Here is a 23,454-nt window from a genome sequence, read left to right on the forward strand (position 1 = left end):
TTAAGTAAATGTATTCTGCTTCTAGCTAGCTAATTATGCAAATCGTTGGGCGTTTCATAACTCCTCCTGGTTTACTTAGGTACGACTTAACCAGGCACCTTCTACCGCTTTACTACCAATCAGCTAATATCAGCACATCAACTTAACAGCAGCATCACGAAGCATCTTGCTTCCTGATCACGTTAACAGCCAAGCGTGTTTTCCGAAATGACTGGGCGCTGTTTTTGCTTTTTTTATCGTAAGGACTGATAACGATTACATTACTATGCTCTCTATTTGTGGTCTGATCAAATTTGTAGTATAACATAATTATATCTAAATTTTTGCTGTAATTCTGAGAGCGTTTTTCTGTAACTGAGGGATTTCGGCGAAATCATCAACCTCGATGATGCATCAATAGAAAAAACTTTCTACTAAAGTATAAAGCACAATACGCGTAGAATGATCGACTGATTGTTTTAACGGTGGTTGAGTGTACGATTTTCCCACACGTGACACTACCGTTGAAATCAACCATCCCGTCCCTTTGGGCGACAGGACTTACTCGTATGTTCACTGATCATGAATCAATTTCAAATTGTCCGAGTCGAGACCAGGTCAAATATGTTTTCTCCGTGGGATCTAGTGCACCCGACGCTGTGGCATCCAATGTCTATGCTGGAGCTTTCAACAATGGATGCGAGCACACTGCCACAATTGTCGATGAGTATGAGTAGCGTGCCTGGTGTAAGTTCGGATGATGAATTTTTCAAGGATCTGCCAACGACGGAGAAGCAGAAAGAGAAGGAATTGACACCCGAGACAGAGAACCAACGCGCATTTTCGTCGTATTCATTCAGTAGCTCCTCGGTTCTAGACGAAGAAGGACGCAAGGTCATGAGCACAAGACGCCGCTACGAAGACTCAACGGGGCGTCTGAAAGCTGAGCACGAACGTGAAGTAATGGGAAAACATTTGAAGACTATTTGGAATCGTAAGAATGGCAACGATGAAGGAGAACATCACACGATCTGCTCTCAGGTTACGCCCGAAGAATTTGAAAAGTTGTGGAGTCAGACGGCTTTTGGAAAAGCTCAAGAAAAGAAGAAAGAGAAGCTGATGGAATCGGGTAAAGCTCCACCAACTAGTCAGCAGCTGAAACAAGCGGAGAATACATCAACGAACAAGCCTGAGTAAGGCTTTTTGGAGAGTGTGGAAAAATGTGCTCGAAGATCTGCGTGTGGGCTCTGACTTGCATTTGCGGCAGCGATGGGTGGCTGGAGCAATTAATTAGGATTTTTTTTTTCGCTGTTAGTTTGACATAGCAGATTATACGCGTTACTGTTTTAGTTTCATTACATGCTTCTAACACTTCTAACATGAGCTTGCTGCAGTTAATACTTCATCACTGAAACAAACCTAGACAGGAAATTAATGCATAGCTATCGCCAAGCTGACTAGAATTGTCATGGGCAAATCAAACACTCCATATCCCTTAGATAGCACATTATTATTTCTGAAAACAGATACGATTCAAGGTAGTGGGAAAATCATGCAAATTCACATCATTCGACATTCATTGTGCCATTGCCGGCGCTGGAGTTCTTAAAGGGTATGCTCAGTATCCTAGCGCGAACTGAGCCGATGGCTACCAAAGCTTAGATAATATATTCTCGTCCGCACCCAGAAGGAGTGACTTATCATGTTACTATTACTCCCGACAGTGACCTCTTCATATTAAGGGTTAGAATGAAGTAATGCGGTCACATTCAAGGCCTCTCGTTATGTATTCCACCGGTAATCAGTTTTCGAATTTCATTATCACAACATTGAACGAGTTTGATAAAGCTTCAATACTTCATTACATTCGATCGATAGAGGGAGTGCGGTTGTATCGGTAGCGTTGAATGGCGACTCGATCACCTTTATTGTTGACATTCAAATTCATAACGGTTTCTTCGACGTGTAAAAAGAATTATAGCTCGCGTGGTATCTTGTTTAATTGTGTTAGTGCTCCAGATATTGTCGAGAAGTTGATGTTATTTTAGCATCATGTGTGGCGAAATTGTTTAACCTTAATCGTAAGCTATTTCCTTAAAATTCCAGCCAGCAAACTTCAGTTAGTATGGTTTATATGTTTTTTTAGAAAATATCTGTGATCCAATGCATGGAACACCCTCTGTTACCCTTATAGCATTTTATCCCGTGATTAGCAGGCAATTCCAGAGCAATTATCGAAACCTTGCTGTACTATCGATCAGGAACTTTTTTGTTTATCATCTTTCGGCTTTGGATCGTGTTCGACAACGCTTCGAGGAGCAACTCAAATACGTCAAAGTGCCTCTTAGGCATTTCAAGATCTTATATCATAAGACTTCGTGGAGCGAGAGAGACTGTTCTTTATTGGTAAATGACATCTTTAACAGTCTAAGAAGCAGATTGTTATAGGTTGTGTTGCGACGCGTCTTACCTTGAACACATTGGATTTGAATTGGGTGCTTTCTTCGACAAAGCTAAATGGAAAATGAATGACGAGAACTCGCGTGAGCGCTGGTCACGTGTGTGTAAAATAAATCTAACAACAGTGTGAGGCAATGCCTCTTTCGTTAGCGCACCTGTTTGAATTTTCTTGTTATGAGATTTTTGCTGATAGATACGGCGCAATTTCCAATTGTTTTACCTGCGATCCGATCGATAAATCTACAACTCTAGAATTAGTTTCCTTCATTAATCTTCTGAATTAGAAAAAATAGGAAGATGAACAAAAGTATCTAGGTAGTGATACGCTTATGCTGACGATAAGTAGCTAAGATCGTTAATAATACTAAGACCAATAGCAACAGTAGATTACGTTTACGTAGAACAGTACGAGTTGCAGCATGATAATGGGCATTACATTTCTTCAGACATCCAAGTCGTCATCAAGATCATCATCATCCCAATCTGGATCATCGTCATCAATAAAGAATAACGGTTGATTGCGACCGGTAATATTGCCGCTTTTGTCGTCGATACCGCCTGAGCCACGGTCGTTGTCATGCTGAACATGATGTGTGTACGGCAAATCAACTTGCTTCTTGATATGTTGCTCTTCAGCGGTGATGGATAAGTCAAAGGTCACCTCTTCTTGATGAACAGGAAGGTTCACATGTTTATTGGTATTCAAGTCGAGGATCGATGACGGCTCCGCATCTATCTGGCACTTTCGCTTAGCATCAGACTTTGTAGAATCGACTGTTTGATTCAGATCCCTAGATTTTGAAGATGTATCAGCCGATACCTTAACATTTGTGGTGGCAACAAAGTGCACCTGATTGGACAGCACTTGAAAGTACTCGACACTTTCACTACTTCGGCCGTTCTAAATTCAGTCATGAAACAATAAGTGGCAAGTATGGCGCGGGCTCGTTAGCCTGAATTATATCCTTGTAAGAATAACTGTTACCTTTTTCTGCCAGATCAGCTTTACTAATCCATGCATCCCTTTCGGTATGTCACGCCTTCGTTCTTGAGATAAAAGTGGATAGGAGGTAAGGGAGGAATGTGTTTCCACTAGTACTAACGCTGTCGCCTGTGCTGCCAAAGCCTGTGCGGCTTCAAATGACTCGGCACCAGCATTTAATCGTGTAATGATGGATCCAACAACAGTGTTTCTACGAATTTGTCGAAGAAAACGTAATACTTGCTGAAGTGAGATTTGCTGTAAAAGCACATTCAGCGAGTCCAAAACCACAACCATCGGTCGTGACGACATCCCTTCCTTGAACTTGATCGTTTCTTCTACCCGCTTGATATCCTGCAATATCTTTTCCAGTAGTTGCGACTCGGGAAAGGATGACGGCTGAAAGTTTGCAGCATCAGCTGAGTAGTCAATGTGAGTGAGCTTGGCCGAGGTGTGAGTACTTCGCGCTACTTCAGGTGAGTCCTATGATATTCACATGACAGTGCGAGCAATTATTTAGTATATAATCCAGCTTATCCCGGAAAATAATTGCACTAGAACCAGCGTGAGCAGCAGCACATTCGTCGTCTTGGAGGACTGCACCACGAGTTTAAGCATTGCCGACAAAATAACTCTTGAGGAGCCGTGAGCCTGATGATTTTCTTCCACAAGAACGCATTCTGCTCGTCCTGATGTTTGCCAACTTGATGCATCATCTGTAGTCCTCGTCACGCCAGATGTGACGCAATGGTGTAGCAAGTATTCTTCCATTTAGCCTTTCAATAGCTCAAGTATGCTACACAATAAACCAGTCTATGCACGGATTCAATTACCCAAACGACGCAAACATGCGCAGCATCGTACTTACGAATGCTACATTGTTTGCTAAGCTTTATTGCGTCTTGGGTGCAGTGGTGCTATCATCGAAGGTGACGACGCAGTTTCAGTCAAAAGTATCGCACAATGCTAGTGATTCGGTAGCTCGGCGTCTCGCAAATGGTTTACAATGCGATTTGGACCTTTACAACGCATTTATCGAGTCAAAAGATGGACATGATATCTTTATCATGGCTGCTCTATGCGAGTCACGCATTGTACACCTAAAGCATGCTCGAGCTGGATGGTATGGACCAATTCCGCAAGAGGATCTTGCTATGGTCATGTGCTCGGATGAGTGTCTGCGCAACGATGAACTGCACAAGACGGCAATGTTGTTGTCACACTGCACGTGTGCAGAGGTTTCAGCCGAAACATTCGTCCAACACGATTTCTGTCTTGAGAATTCTGCTAGACTATTATGCACCCATCTTAGCGAATGTGGACATTGGGGCTGCGAGCTTGAGGACTTTAATTGCCTACGTTACGAATGGGATCGTTTGTACCCATGTAACAGCGCTCATACAACTTTCAACATGGTCGTCTGGGTATTTGCACTCATTATCTGTGTAGGGTACGCGTAACACGCTAGGTATGTGTAGCCATGGTTACATTTCAGTATATAACAGTAATAGAAACGATGATTGTGAGCGCAGGTCGCGTCCGCTGGGCACTCTACAGAGATAAAGAGTGCTCTGATGCTGCTTTAGTGCTAAGTGACTGTTTTCCCATTGAACATGTTCAGCCTTTAAAAATTCATGCAGCACCAAATCCGCCCGATATCATCCAAAACCCGACCGGTATCCATCTTACTCCAGACCTTCATCGACAATTGCAGAATCTTCTGGATCAGCTCCGAGCCGGCAATGGTCATTGCAGTCCATTGCCCATGCTTCGCAATGAAGCGATTCCGGTTGTTGTGGAAAACCTCACTTTGGGCTCTCGAGCTGTAAAATTGGGTCTTGACGGCAAAGCAACTTTGTATTGTAAGCTTGAACTAGAGAGTAGTGATTTTATAGGTAAAGATACGCAGGACACCGACTGGTTTTCCTGGAAAATCGAGCGTGCTTCTGATTATCGAATGCGTGGCAACGAAGCGTTTAAGCTGAATAAGTACAAGACTGCAATAAGCCTCTACAAACGAGCGTTGAAATGGCTTGAGCCACCAGTTCACTACTCAGAGGAAGAATCGAAACAGGTGCGCGTGGTTGCAGTAGCATGTTACGCAAATATGGCTGCTTGTTATTCGAAAATGAAGGGCGATGGCAACGCAAATCGATGTATTGCTGCGGCATCGAATGCCTTAAAGCTGGACTACGCACATGTCAAATCTCGCTATCGTCGTAGCCTGGCGTATGTATTGCTCAAGGAGTTCACTTTGGCTGTGGCTGATTTAACAGAGCTGTGCAAGCTGGAGCCAGAAAATATGTTATTTCAATCGATATTGATGAAAGCACAAGCGGCCAAAACCCAGCTTCGCAAGAAGCAGCAAAAAGCTTTCGCCAACCTATTCGACGAGAATAAGGAGGGAAATACAATCTGACAACACAATGAGTAATTTAAACAGGGTGGGATTTGTTCCATTTTCGCATTTTTACTGCGAAATTTCCCAAAAGACCACACTCTCCTACCATTGCACGTGCCTTTATCATTCATCTTACAGAGCAGCAAATTTGTAGCTCAGCAACAGCATAAGGTTTTTAAGCAGGACGCCAAGCACTCCATCGAGTAGATTTCAGGTACTGACAGCATAAAGTATGCCTACTCTTCAACGGCAACAGCACGAGTATAAATCAGCTGTGCGTGGTGACCAAGTACCTTGGTAATGCTTCCATTCTCTTCTAGCTCGTGGATCGAAGCGCGGGCAAGTGCAGCATTCACTTTAAGGCGCTCCACGATAGCTGACGCAGTGATTAGCTTCATCTTCGGGACCTCAACCAACAAACGCTCGTATGTCTCCTGGTCGTACAACACCTTGTTGGCGACTTTCTCGCGAACCTTTCCCTTGGACCATTTCTTTTTGCCTTTGCCCTTACCACCTGCCATGGCGGCAGCCATCTTTTGCTCCTTGGTCTTCTGCTGAGTTTTTGGCGGCTGTACGGCATCATCAGCAAGACAAAAGCACAGACGTTAGCACCGTAACATTTTCTTGTAAGAACTTGCATAGGGTGACAGCATGATGCTGCAGCTGTGGGTTTAAGGCCGTTTCAATGGCTTTTATTTTCTCTCTTTCCATCATGTTGTACAGCGTCACAACAGAGCAGCAGCTCCGTTGTGATTGATTTGCCATCACCCTGATTCAGCTTAAAGATAACGCATGCTTACCATGGTGACTCGGTATTTACTACGCTCCCTGTGTAATAAGCTAGTTCAGCCGATTGGAGGATAAGGAACACTTTGGACCAGCCATCCGATAAAATGCTAGTATAACGCGGTCCATGTAGAAATTTAACCGGTCAATGTTCTTTACAAATATGTCTACAATGATTTTTCGCAATTTTTCTGATATTTGTAACTAACATAGCTCAAAAGTGACCATAATTTGTATCCAGCATCTTTATGAGTGCATTTTGGCGGCCTGGCACAACACTTCCAGGTGCTGATGCCGAGGCGGAGGCAGCTCGAGATCTTCCCAAGGATGCAGAGGTTTTAGCTGTACAATTTAATCCGCTACATGGGATTCCTCTGCGTGCCCAACGTAATCAACTGCCAGTGTTAAAGCACCGTGACGAAATTCTATACGCGGTCGAAACACACGCTACGACAATTATAGTGGGTGCCACTGGTTCCGGCAAAACAACGCAGGTGCCACAGTATTTGCTAGAAGCTGGTTGGGCTGCATCTCGCCCACATAGAAATTCAACAGAACCACGAAATAGGGTCATCGTATGCACACAGCCGCGGCGCGTCGCAGCTGTGACAATCGCAGAGCGCGTAGCCCAAGAAGTAGGCTGTAATGTGGGTGAGGATGTGGGTTATGCAGTTCGATTTGAAGAAAAGTGGGATCCAGTGCGGACCAAAATTAAATTCGTCACGGATGGCTTGTTGCTGAGAGAGACAATGCGAGACCCGTTGCTGTTGCGTTACTCGGTTGTCATGCTGGTGAGCACTCATATTGGATTGACTTCTAGAGTATAATGACGAGAACGTTCGGGCTGACTGCGTCATTGGTTTCGTAGGACGAAGCACATGAGCGTAATCTGGAGACGGATTTGCTATTAGGACTAATCAAAAAGATCCAGAGAAAGAGACCAGATCTACGAGTGATTATCGCTTCTGCTACATTGCAGGTGGACACGTTTGTGAGATACTTTCGAAGCAAGAAAGATAAAGCACGTGAACAGGGTCAGTCGTCTCTAAGAAACACACAAGTGACGCTAATGGATGTTGCTGCGGTGTCAGTTGAAGGACGACAATATCCCGTTGACATCGAGTATCTTCAGGAACCTTGTGGAGATTTTTTGCAGAAAGCTATCGATACTGTTCTGGCTATTGACGAACACGAAGGTGAAGGCGACGTGTTGGTCTTTTTGCCTGGTCAAGAAGAGATTGATTTTGTTATCAGAGCACTGAATGATAGAGCACCAACACACATCCTTTCCGTTCCACTGTACGGGACTTTGCCATTACGTATGCAACAAAACGCATTTCTGCCAGCTCCTCGAGGCGTGCGTCGAAAAGTGATTGTAGCTACCACCATTGCTGAAACGTCTGTGACAATTGAAGGTGTCGTTTATGTGGTCGACGGATGCTTTACAAAGCTTGCCTTTTATAATCCGATAACTGGAGTCGAAGCGCTTATTACACATCCTTTATCCAAAGCATCAGCAAAGCAAAGAGCAGGTCGCGCAGGACGTTCACGTCCAGGAAAATGCTTTCGACTTTGCACGCAAGACCACTTTCGCACCCAGCTTGCGAAAGAAACGATTCCACAGATGCAGCGGACAAATTTAGCAACTGTGGCCTTGTATTTGCTAAGCATGGGAATACATGATCTAGCACACTTTGATTTTATCTCGCCTCCTTCACCTGAGGCTCTTGTCCGAGCATTGGAACTGTTGTTCTCGCTGGGTGCCATTGACGAAGAGTGCCGTCTTTTGGATCCATTGGGCACGCAAATGGCTGAATTTCCAGTAGCGCCGACCCTGGCAAAAGTGTTGTTAGCATCCTTTCGTTTTAGTTGCACGCATGAGATGGTCAGCATCGCTAGTGTGTTGTCCGTAGGAGATCTTTTTATGAATCCACGTGGTTCAAAAGAGAGACAAGAACAACTGGCACAAGCCTTGAAGCATTTTGCCCATCCGGATGGCGACCATATGACGTACATTTCTATTTATAATGAATTCGTGGAGAATAACAAAAGTCGAGCATGGTGCGATGAAAATTTACTGAGCTATCGTGCACTCGTGCGTGCTACAGAGATTCGTCGGCACCTAAGGCAATACGTGACGCGTTTCAAGCCTATTGACATCAATCGCGAGGACGAAATTATGAGTTTGAACAGCAGCTGTAATGAAGACGAAGACAAGGCTCGCAGTGCTAAAATTCGCAGATGCTTGGTCACTGGATATTTCGCAAACGCCGCTAAGTTACACGCTGATGGTGTCTATCGCACTCTCCGCGACGAAAGACCAGTGCAGTTACATCCAACATCGATTTACTATCACATGGGGAGCCTCCCAGATTGGATCATCTTTCACCAGAGCGTGCTCACTACTGAAGAGTTTGTTCGCGACGTATCCAGAATTGACCCACGTTGGCTTGTCGAACTCGTTCCAGATTTCTACCGTACGAAAGAAGTCAGCAATGTCATCTCGGGTAGCTCAGGGACAGTTGGTCTACCGTCTTCCTCGTCATCCGAGATGAAGATTAAAAAGCCAAAGACGGACGCAGTAGATGATCGTCGCATTTTATTTCGAAAACCAAAGCGATTTGGCCAGGATTCAAAGCCTAAATTGCCCGTGCACATTGGCAAGAGTAAAGGCGGCCTACGGTCTCAATTTTAGACAACAAAACGCTATAATCATGAAGTGCTAAGTGTTGTGGATTTCATATGTGGTAATCTATGCGTTTTGAAAGCGTACCCTCCTCATGCCTCGTACAGGATTAATGTCTTTTTATACTTCCATAATTGAGACATATAAAGCACATCAAATCAAGATTATGGTGTTCGATAAAATTACCTGCCGTTTATGTCTTTGACCGCCTTGCTATGTCAATGAAGCCAAAACTATGCCCCCCTACCTACTGGTGTGATTTCTCCGAATTGGCTATCAGAACCTGCTCGAAGTCGTCGATCTTCCAGCACCCTCAGCTTCCTCTGTCGTCGCTCAATGGACTCGCGTTGTCGATCAAACACAGGTACACTATAGTCCTGTAGTGACACGTAGGAAGACCCTCGTTGCGAAATTTCACTAGGAGCTACACTCAAAAATTCGTCGAGCACAGGACTATTCTTGGTCGCTGGGTGGCGAATTGCAAGTCTAAGAATTTCCTGAAGACGCTTCTTGCGTTGTTCTACAAGTCGCACATCGTGGCGCTTTAAATAACTCCACACTCCTGCATTGGGCAACGAAGGAAACGTGACTGTTGTGTAATCAGTATTTGACACAGGTGGCCCCTTCATTGCTACTGCGCTGTGTGGGCTCAAAGGAATGTGATTTTCCAGTCCATCTAATGGATACGGCGCTCTGTCTACCAATGTGGCATTTGATTGAGTATGAGAGTTCTTGTACTCCAGCAAAAGTCGACTGAGCTCAGTGTGCAAATTTTTAAAAGCTCGAAAGCGACGACGGATCGTATAAGTAGATAGAATGCCGTTTGGACCTTTGATATCTACATGGTACATGACCACGCCTTGATTATTAATCGAATGACTGTTCACGTCAATAGTTACACCTTGATACGGATGCTGGCAGCTAGTGGGAGTCATAATCTCGCTTGCTGATGCTTCATAGTCCACATCCACGCTCCAATAGTTAAGCACATCAAAGCCGCAGGCCTCGCTCGTGTAGCTGTCGCGCAGTTCAATGGGATCGTTAAGACACGTGGGATTGACAAGCACTGCCAAGCTACTGCGATTCGCGCCAGAAGGCAGCTGAATCGATAGATCACAAGTCTCGGGAATGGCAGGCTCACTGTACCGAAAAGGACCGGACGGAGGAGCAGGAGCGATTATCCTCATGACCTTCAACACTTTTTAAGTCACTTGCTGTATTTCAAAGCTTATCAAATAATGAGGGTGATGTACTGATTCCTTCGAAACTGAATGGAGCTGGTCGGGGCTTGCCACATCACAAGTTAGATAACTTGTAAACGTTAGGCAATCAGGAAAGGGGAGACGAACCCTAATGATTGAATTATCTCGAACTATTGTCACCACCTGGGTTGAGAATCACGTCCACCTTTTCGTTAGTGATAGAGGAGCAGTCCTAGAATGACAAAGTAGGTGTAAAGTTTAATTCCTTGCGGTTTCTCTTTGGATCCTGACAGTCACCTTAAGCATGAAACGCCGGTTGCTGTTGCATTACAATGTGTGGCTTCCAGCACTGCTTTATCGATCGCTCTCTCCCGCGATTTTGTCGGAGGTGAAACCAGACGGGTCAAGTATTTGGGTGAGATCACCACAAAGACAAGTCTCACATCTGACTTGACCAAATTTTTGGAACACCATGCGGATGTAATTGTCACATGCACTCTCCAAAGGTGCACTATTCGGTTGAAAAGAACAAGTGAGACGTCGGTAGCATTTCGTTCGCGCCGAAAAGCAATATAGCAAAATCAGTGCGAGATGCAGGATGCGCTTCGATGATTATGAACTTAGGGGTGGACCAAACTATTCGCCAGTTCAAAATGTAGCTAAACTGCAATGAGATGTGAGATGAAAGTGTGGCTGTGATGCGTGAGGCTCAGAGCGGTGGCTTTGTCATCTAAAGTGAAGCCATACAGTGTGTACTTGGTAAGCACGTTATATGCGCTGTTTATAACATCTCTATTTCTGACTAGTCTGAGAATAGTGCTCGAACACCTATCTGACCGATTGGGTTCGATGGGTGGAGGTGTATCCAAGAGAGAGTTTGATCGCATCACCAAGGAGCTGATAATAAAGGATCAGGTCATTCGCACATTGCAGGAACGACTGGCTAATGGTAGTCTCGAATCGTTTTCTAATGATGCGGCTGATGCTCATGGGATGTCATCAATGATGCGAAAGAAGGACGATAGACGTGTGTCGCTTGCTGAATTAGTGCCAGGGCCTCTTTCACAAAGACTTGACAGCGTGAACACATTTCATTATGAAGCAAAGGAAGCGTTGTACGAAGGTACTACTCAATCAAAGTTGGACGCAAGGAGTCACAATGGTTTACGTGATGACGAAAAAGTTTCCTCAGGACAACATGACTTGATTTTTTCCGATGGCAAATCGCGTCGTGCCGAAGTGAGTGCAGATGTGATGCCAAGTCGTAAAATTATGGCTACAAATGAGCGCGTGGTATATCCAAAAGGAGAAAAGTCTAGGCAACTTTTACTCACGATTTTGCAGTCAAACGTTCTGTTTCAAGGTCAGTCTCATGGTGAGATTCAAGACTGTCTGAACGCTTTTTTGCCAATGCGTATTGATCCAGGGCACGTGGTGATAAAACAAGGAGCGCAAGGAGATAACTTTTATGCAGTCGAGACCGGACAACTTGAAATTTTAGTATCTACAGGCGATGCCCCGCCGATTCGGTATGGTTTTTTAGGGCCAGGTCTTGGGTTTGGAGAACTAGCACTACTGTACAATATGCCGCGAGCTGCCACGATTCGGGCTGTGACTGAAGCGGACCTTTGGGCTATTGAACGTAACACTTTTCGTGAAATTCTGGCTTCACACAAACTTAATCGTCTCAACCGGACACTTCAGGTGTTACAGAAGATAGAACTTTTAAACAAACTAACAATGTCTGAATTGCAGCATGTTGCGGCCGCAATGGACTGGGAAGAGTTTGAGGAGAATGCTGTTATTGTACGACAGGGAGAAGTGGGCGAGAAGTTCTACATCATCAATAAAGGTGAGATCGTTGTCAAGCAAGTGGACGTGAATACCGGAGTGGATAATGTAATAAGGAAGTTAAAAGCTGGTGACCACTTTGGGGAAATGGCTCTTTTTCGAGATGAAATGAGATCGGCAACCTGCATTGCGACGACAAGAGTACAATGTATCACGCTTGAACGCGCTCATTTTATTGCAATGCTAGGCACTCTTCAAGAGCTGATGGATCGAGAACCAGTCTGCTTGGAAAGCTGTGATCAGGCTGATAAAAGAACAATTACTGAAGAGTTACATGAAGCCGCTGAGTACAAGTACTACAAATCAATTTCACGAGATGAGCTAGAGGTATTGCAAACACTGGGACGAGGGGCATTCGGACGGGTGCGACTTGTGCGTCACGCAGCTTCAAATCGCGCCTATGCACTTAAGTGCTTGATAAAGTCACACATCGTTATGAACAATTTGAAAGAGCATGTCCTTAACGAAAAGCTGGTGATGCTTTCACTAGATCATCCCTTCATTTTAAAGTTGTACTCAACGTTCAAAGACCAGACACACATTTATTTCTTGATAGAGTTGGCGCTTGGAGGAGAACTTTTCACATATTTACGACGAACAGACCACTTTAAAGAATCTGTAGCGCGGTTCTACATTGCCAGTGTCGTGCTTGTCTTTCAACACATGCACTCAAAGAGCATCATCTATCGTGATTTGAAGCCTGAAAACATTTTATTAGATAACCAAGGTTATATGAAACTTGCTGACTTTGGACTAGCTAAAGTTGTGACGGACCGCACTTGGACGTTGTGTGGTACACCGGATTACCTCGCGCCCGAGATTATCTTGAACAAAGGTCACGATAAGGCAGTTGACTACTGGGCTTTAGGTATCCTCATTTTCGAGCTCATGACGGGTTCTGCCCCATTTTGTGCACGAGACCCAATGCAAACGTATACTCTGATTATTCAAGGAAACGTCAAATTTCCGACCTTTACCAGGTACGTAGCTCTTCGCATTTGACATCGGATTCAAAGTGATCATTTTGTCTTTTATATTTCCAAACGTATACAGCCGAACTTGTGTGGACCTTGTACAAAAATTACTATGTCAAAACCCAGCACGACGACTTGGTAATATGAAGCATGGAATGGATGATATCATAAATCACCGCTGGTTCTCAAAATTTGACTGGGACGGATTGGCGTCTAAAAGCATGAAGCCACCTATTATACCACAGGTCCTCGACGATTTTGACACGTCAAATTTCGAGGACTTTCGCAACGAAGTTGAAGATCCAGGCGGCGAGTGTGATTGGGATCCGGACTTTTAAATCGTTCTCTCAAGATAACTAAGGCACTTGCCGTGGTTAAGGTCGTATAATTTAAAACAGAATCAATACTTACAAAGCTCTCATTAAGAAATATAGATGAAGAACTAAAAAATGTCAGGCAATTTGCCGACAGCAAGTTTGCGATACTTATCAATAAGCTGCGCTGTTGTTTGATCAGGTGGTGGAAAGTGGCCAGATTTGAGCTCGCGTGGTGGGTTGTATACGTAATTGATAAAACCCTTCTCGAGCTCCTCGTTGACCTTCTTGTTATTGATTTTTTTCGGTTCATCACCGAAGTCACTGGATACGGCGAAACCTTCGCGTCGTGAGCAAGCTAATGTCTCAGAAGCTCCTTCTTTCCAGCAATGCAAAGCTCTGATTGATTTCTTGTCCCCTGAAAAGGAAGAATTGGCTGCTTTTGGGGGAGCCAACAGATGTACTAATTGCATAACGCTCATGCCAGTTCGTACAGGAGTCGAGGTACATCGACGCGTTGATTTATTGCGCACAATTCCTAAGCTCTTTGTTCCGCTAACGCTGTTAGTTAGATGGTCAAACATTCTCGCCGCGGACTATATACATGTAGGATGGGACACATCACAAATTGTGAGATCACACATGTCCACAATCACTTGTTTGCAATCGGCATGAAGTACATTTGGGCGATGGCCAAAAGATGCGCCATGCGATGTTAAAGGAACACTGAGTTGTGAAACACGCCCAAAAAGTAATTTATAAATTTAAGTCAAGCCCAATGAGAGAGAATCAAGCAGCTCACCTGTATTGATCGTGGCCTGGTGGAAACGAACGTCGAGTGTTTGCTTTAATAATCCTCCCACATTGTAATCCAGCATTGTACTCACTTGCAGACGACTTTCGCAAATTGCTGGAATCAACACTGACCAATTTTGGAGCGATAAATTGCTTCCTCGTCGAGATACATGATGTGGAAGGTGGGGACGTGAAGAACTCAGCTCTTGCTCGCACATCGAAGTGTGAGCTGGCGAGTAAGTCAGCAGACTGGTTAATATACTGTATGATTATCACAATTGGAAGAAATGATAAGCAGTTTTTCTTCTCTGACAAAATACAACGAAAGATGCTTACGCTGGAATGATTTCGAGGATTTTGTTCTACATGTGTGCAATCCTGCAGGGATATCGAGTAGAACCGAGGGTTCTATGTTGAAAAAAGTATCGAAACGACTTTAGTCAAGACAGAACACACAAAGTAAAGCTATGCCATTTGCTTGTGTATTCACCTTATTCAAATTTAGCTGCTGGTAAATATCGGCGAGTTGTTTCTCTGCGCAAAATGGATTCGTCTCCACCTCCACGCGAGGTTGTCGAATGCGCTTTTTGGTGAGACTGGTTGTCATTAAATTCGTCCGACTTTGTTGGAGCTTAAGCAACTCACACTTCATCTTACGCTCGCGAAGCTGATCAGCAGAAGACATGGACGATCTGTGAAGCGTCATTGCGTAGCGAGGCAAGTCGAAGAAATACGCTACGATAGTACGAATTGGACAAATTGAGGTTGTACTTCTAAGTATATACTTGACGGTATTTTGGGCTTGATAAATTATTCTCAATAGTATGTTGGTGCATAAAGCTTGAGGATTCATGAGGTGGCAGGTTAGAAATTCATTCGTTCAATGGTAGAGACTGGCCTCTTTGTTTCGAGTCTAGATATGGATATCCTGATGTTTACAGCTTGCAGCTGGCAAACCAAGCGTCAGCAAATTTTTCAGTCAATTTTGAAGCTGGCTGTCAGATGCGCACGCTCAAGCCATGTCAAGCGGTCGACGTGTACATTGCTGTTAATGATTGGACCTGAATGACTAGGTACATGTAGCATGTCCAGCTAGAGATGATGTTTGTACTGTAACTGTACTGCATCTACCTTGCAGATATGATCAAAGAATATTAAGCACTCTCTCGCGTTCTATTTTTCTCAATTGATCGGTTATAACATTAGATTCGACGAGCAATATCTGATCCTAGACGTCAATAAATTAGCTCAAAGCCTATCCAACCAAACAAATCAACATTTTAGCTGGATGAACCAACATCCAAAGTGCCAGGCTTTTACACCTACCAAGCTAAATTAATGCGGGGTTGACTTTTATATCAAACTACTTCAAAAAGCCGATACGTTCTTTACCTGATAGGTGTGTGTCTGGCGCGTCTGTAATTGTTATTATCGATAAGACCTATATTACAGAAGCACGAATTACTTCATTCCAGCATCTCCCCTAAGGTCAGCCACCTTGAATATTTGGGAAATCAGAGTACTGAAAATGAGTCAAACTTTCAAGTGTATTTTTAAGCATTCGCTTTGAAACTAGGCTCCAAAGACGGGGGGATGAGCGGATGAAAACCGCTTCCCTCCACAGCTGCCCCTGCGCAGCTTCTGCTCAACTCAACTCATAAGTCAATCTGCGTTGTCGATGGTGGAGCCTGTCGAGTTGCGCGGCCAGCAGCTCGAAGCGGCAGTCGATCGTCTGCCTGACTCCTATTTTGCTGCAGAGGTACTCCCATCTCCGATCAAAGTCAACAATAAAAGTCTTTACCTTTTATGCGAGACGGAAGATAAGGCGCAGCCTTTGGACGAAGATGATATCCTCAAGTCCCACGATCCTTCCTCTAACGCCACCATGAGCTGTACAGACGACGAGCTCGAGCTTGAAAAGCTCGGTCGCAGACGGCAACAATCTAACGTATTTCAACAAAATAGACCGCAGGAATCAGGACACTCGAGGGTCTCCAGTCGACACTCAACTGAGTCTTCCCCAAGTTCGTGCTCGGACCTTGTACTCTCTGGCTTCTCCATGCGTGGCAAAGAAAAGCGAGTTATGTACCACATCGATGTGGTAAATCACGACGCTCCTCTACAAACATATACTATCCGTCGCAGCTATTCGGATTTTAAAAACCTGTACATCCAATTGACAGAGATCCTTGAGAGTCGACAGGCATACTACCGAAACAAGGCCAAGGCTAGCTTGCCTAGAGGGGTCGTCCCTGTTGCAAGTGAGGCAGCGACAAAAGAAGACAAGTTCGAGCGAGCTCTCTTGACGTTTACACTGCCTCCACTACCCCATGCAGGCTTTCTTACGTTCTGGAAGCGACACGACCGATCACACTTGCAATCGAGGTGCAATAGCTTTCAGCTTCTCTTGCAAGTTGTGCAAAAAATGCCTTTCTTGCGTGAGTCTTTTGCTATGCAGAATTTCTTAAGCGTTGCACCTTGTGCGATTCGTGACCGAGGATCCTCTTATGTGTCGCTTTGTGAGTACGGTGTTCCATCAATAAACGCTGAAGACGAACAGAGAGAGCGGAAGCGACGAGCACAACAGTATCGACGCAATAGTAGTGCTAGCAGTCAGTCGACTCGCATGGTGGAGTATTAAGTCTTGATTAGTGAAAGATAAATTGTTATTGGCATACTGTGTTGTATTGAGCATCAAATAGTTAGGGATGAGGCAACAATAGAGTGTAACAAAAGTTTGTGGTATATTTCGAATGTAATGTATGATCATTTATGAACGCACTTCAAGCACATGATACGAAGGAGACCAATTTACAGTGGTACCTATGAGTGTAAGTAATCTAATATTGACTTTTGACATGTAACTGATAGCGCCATGGGATGGACTTAATGAATTCCTTGGCGTGTGACTATCCGACAGGTCGCCGATTTGACCGTGACCAGTAAGTGCAGTAGCCTGTGGCGGATTCATGACGATTTCAATTGTAAGGAATGAACTTGTGACAATACGTTTGAAGCTAAAATTAGATGATGTTCAGCAGTCATTTTGTGACGACGATATGATAATTATTATCTTGTTTGCTGGCAATTGTAATATTCGATGCATGCATTCATGTACTCGGTACAGTGCTTCTGCTCTAGTCCATCGAATTCAAAGCTACAAAAGATTTCCAAAATTTGGTATTGTTCACTGTCGTTCCTCGACAGCTCGGTGTCCAAAGAGCTATCGTTAAGTCGTGTGATTGAGTGTTTGATCGGACATCATTTTTTGCAAGGTAAGATGTGTACTACGAATGAGGGGCATATTGGATAGTAACAGAACGAGAGGGCAAGACGGTATGGTAGTAATTTACCCCGCAAAAAAGAAAAATAAGGCTTATATCTTGTTACTGTTGAGCCTGGACGGCATAGTTCTGCTGCAACCAGAAGCTGCTGCTCATCCACTTTTACTATCTCGTACTTGTAATGTGGTTAATATTCTGTATAAATAGAATTAAAAATTTAGCCATCTGATACAAGACAGCTGGACAAAACTTCGTATGTCATTTTTTTCAACCTTCTCGGTGGAGACGAGCCACTTCAGTTCAATTTGTTCACATCCAAAATGCAGGGAGAGAGATGCCACACATACATTTACTATGCATTCCAGTTTCACTGCACTGGACTGCACAAAACCGGCTTTGTATTTACCAGTGTATGAGCTGACTTTAAAATTTATACCGAGAACTTTGTCCTATTAAATTCGATCGTTACTTTGACGACACGCGCATTCGGTCTATAATTCCGCACCGAATTGACCATCGCTTTTACTTGACACAATGGAGGGGATACGTGTGTTCATACCGGACGAGAAGCTTGTGTGGGTGCCAGCCACAGTTCATTCGGTGGATGCGACAGGAAAAGTCTATCGCGTGTATGTGCAGCCTCTGCCTGACATCTCGGATGTGTCCACCAGATTTGACCAGGATATGCCCGCCGAGATACGCGTAATTGACTTGAACAAAGATGGCATGCCTGACTCATTACCGTTGCAGAACATTTTGGCTCCGAGTGATAAGATGACCAAACATAGCGTTGGTGCTGAAGACATGTGCAAACTAGGTCATCTACACGAGCCTGCAATTGTTTACAATATTCGGGAACGCTTTTACGCTAGAGAACCGTACACATATACAGGCAAAATCGTGGTTGCAGTCAACCCGTACCAATGGATTAAAGAGCATTATTCTGAGGAGCTCCGAGATCTTTATACGAAGCGTCCATGGGACGAGATGCCACCACACGTATACGCGACCAGCGCCGATGCGTATCACCAGATGAAGATGCATCGTATTCCTCAAAGTATTCTCGTCAGTGGAGAGTCTGGCGCGGGCAAGACTGAGACTGTTAAGATTATGATGGAACACCTTGCCAGTATTTCCATGAATATCGCCAATAGGCTACATCCCGGCGAAAGTGGAGAGTCTATTGTTGTCCAAAAGGTGCTGAAAAGCAATCCTTTGTTGGAAGCTTTTGGTAACGCTAAGACTATTCGCAATGATAACTCTAGCCGGTTTGGAAAGTATACACAGTTGCAATTTAACAGCGAAAATTGTCTTGTTGGAGCTGAATGTCGTCACTATTTACTTGAAAAGTCACGCGTCGTGGCACAGGCTGCTGGCGAACGCAATTATCACATATTCTACCAGCTTGTTAGTGCCAGAGAGCGTCATTTTGGCTTTCATGATGGCACCTCGGCCTTAGAATTTCGCTACTTACAGAATGAGAATCTCATACTGGATGGCATGACTGATCTTGAACGATACCAAGTAACACGCGATGCTTTGTCTACTATTGGCCTCAGTGATGTGGAACAAAATGAACTCTTCAGTGCTTTGTGTGGTATCTTGCGTCTTGGTCAGCTCGACTTTGTGCCGCTAGAATCAAACAAAGACGATGCTAGCCAAGCCGTCGCCTCTTTAAACAATTCATCACTTTATGGGTCCATCACCTCTGAACAGATTAAGCAGCAGAAGAAAGAGATCGAGCAATGCGCGAAGCTTCTTGGTGTAGAAGAGGCTGCACTAAGCAAGCAGCTATGCAGTCGTACAGTCAAAGCACGACAAGAAGTATACTGCGTTCCACTTTCTGCCAACCAAGCAGGCAATAATCGAGATGCTTTAGCAAAAGAGATTTATGCACGCGTGTTTGCTTATCTAGTGCGAAGAGTCAATTACAGTATTTCCAATACGGCTGACAAGAAAGGATCCACGCCGTCGTACTTGCACATCGATTTGCTAGACATTTTCGGATTTGAATCCTTTGAACACAACAGCTTCGAGCAATTTTGCATCAACTTTGCAAACGAAAAACTGCAGCAGAAGTTTACGCTGGACGTATTTAAAACGGTCCAGGAAGAATACCAGCAAGAAGGTGTAGGATGGGAGTTCGTCAAATATCAAGACAATCAAGATATGTTAGATTTGCTGGAAAACTCGATGGGTGTCATGGCATTGCTCAATGAAGAATGCGTGCGTCCAATGGGCAGCGATATATCTTTCGTGTCGAAGCTGGTTTCAATTCGAGAGTCCCATCCGCGTTTCGAAAGAGTTCGTCTGAGTCAAACGCATTTTCTACTACACCATTATGCAGGTCCTGTCACGTACGATGCAGAGGGGTTTGTCGAGAAAAACAAAGACTCACTCCAAACCGATTTATTTGAGCTATTAGGCACGAGTTCAAATAGCTTAATGTCGATGGTTTTCGGTAATGACTGCAATGCAGCATTTATGACGGACGCAGACTTGGCTGTTCATGCTGCCACAATGATGGAATCTAGTAGACGCAGTACTTTGAGTCGAAAGACATCTACATTTATGCAAGAAACTGTTAGTTACAAGTTCAAGGCACAGCTATCACTACTGATGAGCGATATTTCCAGCACAGATGTGCACTACATACGTTGTATAAAGCCCAACTCCCGAAAGAGCCCAAATATTTACGAAATAGATGCAGTGGTGAACCAACTCCGTTGTGCTGGTGTCGTTGAAGCGATTCGTATCACACGTACAGCGTTTCCGAATAAGATGGCACACGAGAAATTCTTGCGTCGTTTTGTTATGATGAAAAGCAAGAAGGATATTGCCACTACAAAGGAGTCGACGACTGTTTTCGAGGCATGTGAGCAGCTTGTTGAGGAACTAATCAGTAAAAATCTAGATCTATGGGCGCAACAAGGAAGTGAGCTCGTCACAAGACCAAATTTTGTGGTTGGTAAAAGCCTTGTCTACTTTGGAAAGAATGTGTTGGAGTTTCTTGAGCAAAGACGCACGATTTTCATGCACGACCGTGCAGTATTAATCCAGCATGCTGCACGTCGGTGGGTGGCACGTCGACGGTTAAGAAAGATTCGCACTATAATTGCGAAACTACAAGCACTCCAGCGATGCCGAATACTTCGAAAATCCTTTACAGAGAAACGAAGAAAGTGTATCATCGTGCAAAGCTTGTGGCGTGGAGTTCGTTCGCGCCAACGTGTGTACCTGTTGACAAAAGATAAATGTGCAATTAAGGTTCAAACTGCGTACCGCAAGCATCTATCTGGAAAGAGGTACGCCACTTTCCGCAGTGCTGTGATTAAAATTCAGTCAAATTTTAAGATGAAAAAGCAAGTGAGCAAGTACCACACGCTTTTGTCTGAGCGAAAGGAGCAGGATGCAATGGAGACCCAGGTTGAACGTCTTAAACATCGTTTGGAAGACGAAAAACGTGCTCGTAAGGAAATTGAAGCAGAGAAAGCGTCCTTAGAGCAGGAATTGTATGACGTTCGAAATTCGTCTGGTCGTAGTGCGAGCAACAGCGTTCAGGAAAATGAACGTCCTTCTCAACACTCAAACAAAGGGCGAACTAGCAGAAAAGAGCGTGAGTCAATGGAGGACGGCAAGTTGCTAGACGACTCAGAGCGCATGATCGATTACTTGCAGAAAGAAGTGACCAAGGGCCGTGAATTTATTCAAATTCTGTCTCAGGAAAATGAAAACCTCAAGGCTGAAAATAAAAAGATAAAAGATGCGTACACGGCTGCTGGTGCATCATTCGCTGCGCTCAACCAGCACAATAAGCAACAATCAAAAGCGAATCTGCGCCTCATGAGCACACACGCTGCTTTAATTAAGTCGCAAGATGAAAAGATGAAAAAGCTTAAAAAACAGGTGGTCGAGTTAAAAGAAGATTTACGAATGCAGCGCTCGGTTTACTCGGCAGAGCTTAAAGCTCGAGTTCAGCAACAAGATTTGCTTATTGAAATCCTTAATCTTGCGGAAGCTGATGGAGTCTCAAATGATTTGCTTGAGCGTATGCGTGCATTGGCAATCGATTCAAAGTCGACTTTCGATAATGGAAGTTCAAGCAACGAGTTTATCAGTCGTCGATCTTCGTAAGTTTGTATTTTACTTGGCAAATTTTGAGTGATAAAGCTAATTAGCTCTATGCTATTGCTGCAGTGTTGCAAGTAAGTCGACAAGAGTAAGTGAGCACCATCAACAGTCGTTCGATGTGGCTTCTGTTTCAGTGTCCATCGGCTCGGATCCGTCTCGTACTGAACGCCGAACGATTTCAGACTCGATAAATAAAAACTCGATTACTCGAGGAAACTCGCCTCAAGCGGAAAGCATGAGTCCTACTGACAGCAATTTGAATGGTGACGACGGTCACCGCAAGTCACGTATTGGTGGCATGTTCAAAAAAATGTTCAAAAAAGAGGAATCGGCAACGAACAGTTTTTAAGTGTTCACAAATTTGCTGGGTGTACAATTATACTGCATTAATATACGGGACTTTGACAGTTAGAAAAATCAAATTGAGAGAGAATTTCACCGATTATGCCTGTGATTCTCGGTGGCTTTACCCCCACCACCGTTACTCCTGAATCTCGTGCCGCCTTGGATCGCGCGCTTATAGATTCCGATCTTCACGTGAACAACATTTTGACTGTGCGCTCGCAAGTTGTGGCGGGCACCAACTACGAGTTTGAGGTGGATGGTTCTAGCGCCTCGCATAATGATGCTACACGCTTTGTGGTGAAAGTATTTGACCAACCCTGGACAAATCGTACAGTGCTTACATCTCTTATCGCGGTTCCAAGGACGCAATGAAACTAAGCGAGAAAATATAGCTGACCAAATCGATTTTTTTTTGCTCCATAACTTACTCCGACTCTTCCTACGTTCATCTCAAACGGTCGCATTGTAGAACGTAAGAAGCATACTGCAGGTTTGAAGATAGCAAATAAACTTGCAAACTTAGAACCTTATTTTATGTTCCTTCTTCATTTTTTCAACAAGTGCTCATTCCTTTTTCATCGACCTTAATCCAGGCTTATTCCAAAACGGTGTTATCACTAGTATTCGCTTGGCTTCTTGATGCTTACATTATGCTAACATACAAGGTTTCGATCAACAGCACGCTCGCTACGAATGCTGAAAGCGAATATGTGCCTTTTTTGGGGATGCATGTGGTCAATGCGGTTAAGGCTACAATTGATGGCACCTACATACCTTTAACTACATCAATATGTTCTAAATGTTCATCTCAAAAACCATCAGATGATAGGCCCGCTACAATGACTGCTCTACTAAAATATTTTGCCAGCGTGTTGGTTTTGATAAGCATCCGACTCAGTTTGATACCACAGCTATCTGCATGTACTAAGCTTAATATCGCATCCACTCCACAGCTATCCGCATCGGTTAAAAGCGCTAGGTCATTTCCTTCCATTCGCCAAGTCGAATAGTCAAGAAGATTATCACAGGTCATATCACCGGTGGGTTAGTCGAAGCAATTGTATCACAAATTGGTGATATATGTGGCGCTTTCAGACGTGCTACAGCGTTCCTGGAAGTCATAATTAAGATTGTTAGCAACATTGTTTGTACCAAACTGAGCGGAACGTCCATGGCGCCAAGTCAAATGGACTTTAAAATATTTTGCTGTACAGCTGCAGAAGCAAATCAGCCAGCCAGGTCTGGGCAGGTATCAAAGTACAAT

At 44.2% G+C, this 23,454-nt stretch overlaps 13 protein-coding genes across 13 annotated transcripts; 9 read left to right on the forward strand and 4 right to left on the reverse strand.

Moving 5' to 3' along the window:
- Positions 1-603: 603 nt before the first annotated feature.
- On the forward strand, positions 604-1,176 carry PHALS_03571 (uncharacterized protein; the record flags this gene model as incomplete). Its single annotated transcript, XM_024717804.1, has 1 exon — positions 604-1,176. One exon carries the CDS (start codon positions 604-606, stop codon positions 1,174-1,176), a length of 573 nt encoding a protein of 190 aa, XP_024583266.1.
- A 1,435-nt stretch (positions 1,177-2,611) lies between these two features.
- PHALS_03572 (Elongator complex protein 5) lies at positions 2,612-4,192 on the reverse strand (the record flags this gene model as incomplete). The annotated part of the gene is made up of 4 exons (XM_024717805.1): positions 2,612-2,714; positions 2,952-3,340; positions 3,425-3,904; positions 3,983-4,192. The coding sequence occupies 4 exons, from the start codon at positions 4,190-4,192 to the stop codon at positions 2,612-2,614; spliced, it is 1,182 nt and encodes a 393-aa protein (XP_024583267.1).
- A 77-nt stretch (positions 4,193-4,269) lies between these two features.
- Positions 4,270-5,840, forward strand: PHALS_03573 (FKBP-type peptidyl-prolyl cis-trans isomerase; the record flags this gene model as incomplete). The annotated part of the gene is made up of 2 exons (XM_024717806.1): positions 4,270-4,871; positions 4,979-5,840. 2 exons carry the CDS (start codon positions 4,270-4,272, stop codon positions 5,838-5,840), a joined length of 1,464 nt encoding a protein of 487 aa, XP_024583268.1.
- A 218-nt stretch (positions 5,841-6,058) lies between these two features.
- PHALS_03574 (40s ribosomal protein) lies at positions 6,059-6,625 on the reverse strand (the record flags this gene model as incomplete). The annotated part of the gene is made up of 2 exons (XM_024717807.1): positions 6,059-6,391; positions 6,623-6,625. The coding sequence occupies 2 exons, from the start codon at positions 6,623-6,625 to the stop codon at positions 6,059-6,061; spliced, it is 336 nt and encodes a 111-aa protein (XP_024583269.1).
- Positions 6,626-6,856: 231 nt separating this feature from the next.
- Positions 6,857-9,303, forward strand: PHALS_03575 (probable atp-dependent rna helicase dhx35-like; the record flags this gene model as incomplete). The annotated part of the gene is made up of 2 exons (XM_024717808.1): positions 6,857-7,399; positions 7,477-9,303. The coding sequence occupies 2 exons, from the start codon at positions 6,857-6,859 to the stop codon at positions 9,301-9,303; spliced, it is 2,370 nt and encodes a 789-aa protein (XP_024583270.1).
- A 224-nt stretch (positions 9,304-9,527) lies between these two features.
- Positions 9,528-10,481, reverse strand: PHALS_03576 (hypothetical protein F443_17217; the record flags this gene model as incomplete). The annotated part of the gene is made up of 1 exon (XM_024717809.1): positions 9,528-10,481. The coding sequence occupies one exon, from the start codon at positions 10,479-10,481 to the stop codon at positions 9,528-9,530; it is 954 nt and encodes a 317-aa protein (XP_024583271.1).
- Positions 10,482-11,165: 684 nt separating this feature from the next.
- Positions 11,166-13,659, forward strand: PHALS_03577 (agc protein kinase; the record flags this gene model as incomplete). The annotated part of the gene is made up of 5 exons (XM_024717810.1): positions 11,166-11,183; positions 11,246-11,255; positions 11,314-11,871; positions 11,944-13,327; positions 13,401-13,659. 5 exons carry the CDS (start codon positions 11,166-11,168, stop codon positions 13,657-13,659), a joined length of 2,229 nt encoding a protein of 742 aa, XP_024583272.1.
- A 104-nt stretch (positions 13,660-13,763) lies between these two features.
- PHALS_03578 (uncharacterized protein) lies at positions 13,764-15,136 on the reverse strand (the record flags this gene model as incomplete). Its single annotated transcript, XM_024717811.1, has 5 exons — positions 13,764-14,231; positions 14,316-14,361; positions 14,438-14,691; positions 14,767-14,838; positions 14,921-15,136. The coding sequence occupies 5 exons, from the start codon at positions 15,134-15,136 to the stop codon at positions 13,764-13,766; spliced, it is 1,056 nt and encodes a 351-aa protein (XP_024583273.1).
- On the forward strand, positions 15,137-15,601 carry PHALS_14943 (uncharacterized protein). Its single transcript, XM_024717813.2, has one exon. The coding sequence runs from the start codon at positions 15,314-15,316 to the stop codon at positions 15,497-15,499; it is 186 nt and encodes a 61-aa protein (XP_024583274.1). The 5' UTR covers positions 15,137-15,313; the 3' UTR covers positions 15,500-15,601.
- Positions 15,602-16,108: 507 nt separating this feature from the next.
- PHALS_03579 (hypothetical protein PPTG_16823) lies at positions 16,109-17,071 on the forward strand (the record flags this gene model as incomplete). The annotated part of the gene is made up of 1 exon (XM_024717814.1): positions 16,109-17,071. One exon carries the CDS (start codon positions 16,109-16,111, stop codon positions 17,069-17,071), a length of 963 nt encoding a protein of 320 aa, XP_024583275.1.
- Position 17,072: 1 nt separating this feature from the next.
- On the forward strand, positions 17,073-17,804 carry PHALS_14942 (uncharacterized protein). The gene has a single exon (XM_036407136.1). It carries the CDS (start codon positions 17,531-17,533, stop codon positions 17,741-17,743), a length of 213 nt encoding a protein of 70 aa, XP_036263391.1. The 5' UTR covers positions 17,073-17,530; the 3' UTR covers positions 17,744-17,804.
- A 444-nt stretch (positions 17,805-18,248) lies between these two features.
- Positions 18,249-22,194, forward strand: PHALS_03580 (myosinlike protein; the record flags this gene model as incomplete). The annotated part of the gene is made up of 2 exons (XM_024717816.1): positions 18,249-21,844; positions 21,912-22,194. 2 exons carry the CDS (start codon positions 18,249-18,251, stop codon positions 22,192-22,194), a joined length of 3,879 nt encoding a protein of 1,292 aa, XP_024583277.1.
- A 3-nt stretch (positions 22,195-22,197) lies between these two features.
- Positions 22,198-22,719, forward strand: PHALS_14945 (conserved hypothetical protein). The gene has a single exon (XM_024717817.2). It carries the CDS (start codon positions 22,290-22,292, stop codon positions 22,560-22,562), a length of 273 nt encoding a protein of 90 aa, XP_024583278.1. The 5' UTR covers positions 22,198-22,289; the 3' UTR covers positions 22,563-22,719.
- The last annotated feature ends 735 nt before the right edge of the window (positions 22,720-23,454 follow it).

The sequence above is a fragment of the Plasmopara halstedii genome, assembly GCF_900000015.1.
Source record: "Plasmopara halstedii genome assembly, contig: Scaffold_2386, whole genome shotgun sequence".
Taxonomy (NCBI): domain Eukaryota; phylum Oomycota; class Peronosporomycetes; order Peronosporales; family Peronosporaceae; genus Plasmopara; species Plasmopara halstedii.

Bases quoted from the DNA above. Each gene is read 5' to 3' on its own strand.
- PHALS_14942 (XM_036407136.1), top strand. From the start codon at position 17,531: ATGCATGCATTCATGTACTCGGTACAGTGCTTCTGCTCTAGTCCATCG.
- PHALS_14943 (XM_024717813.2), top strand. From the start codon at position 15,314: ATGGTAGAGACTGGCCTCTTTGTTTCGAGTCTAGATATGGATATCCTG.
- PHALS_14945 (XM_024717817.2), top strand. From the start codon at position 22,290: ATGCCTGTGATTCTCGGTGGCTTTACCCCCACCACCGTTACTCCTGAA.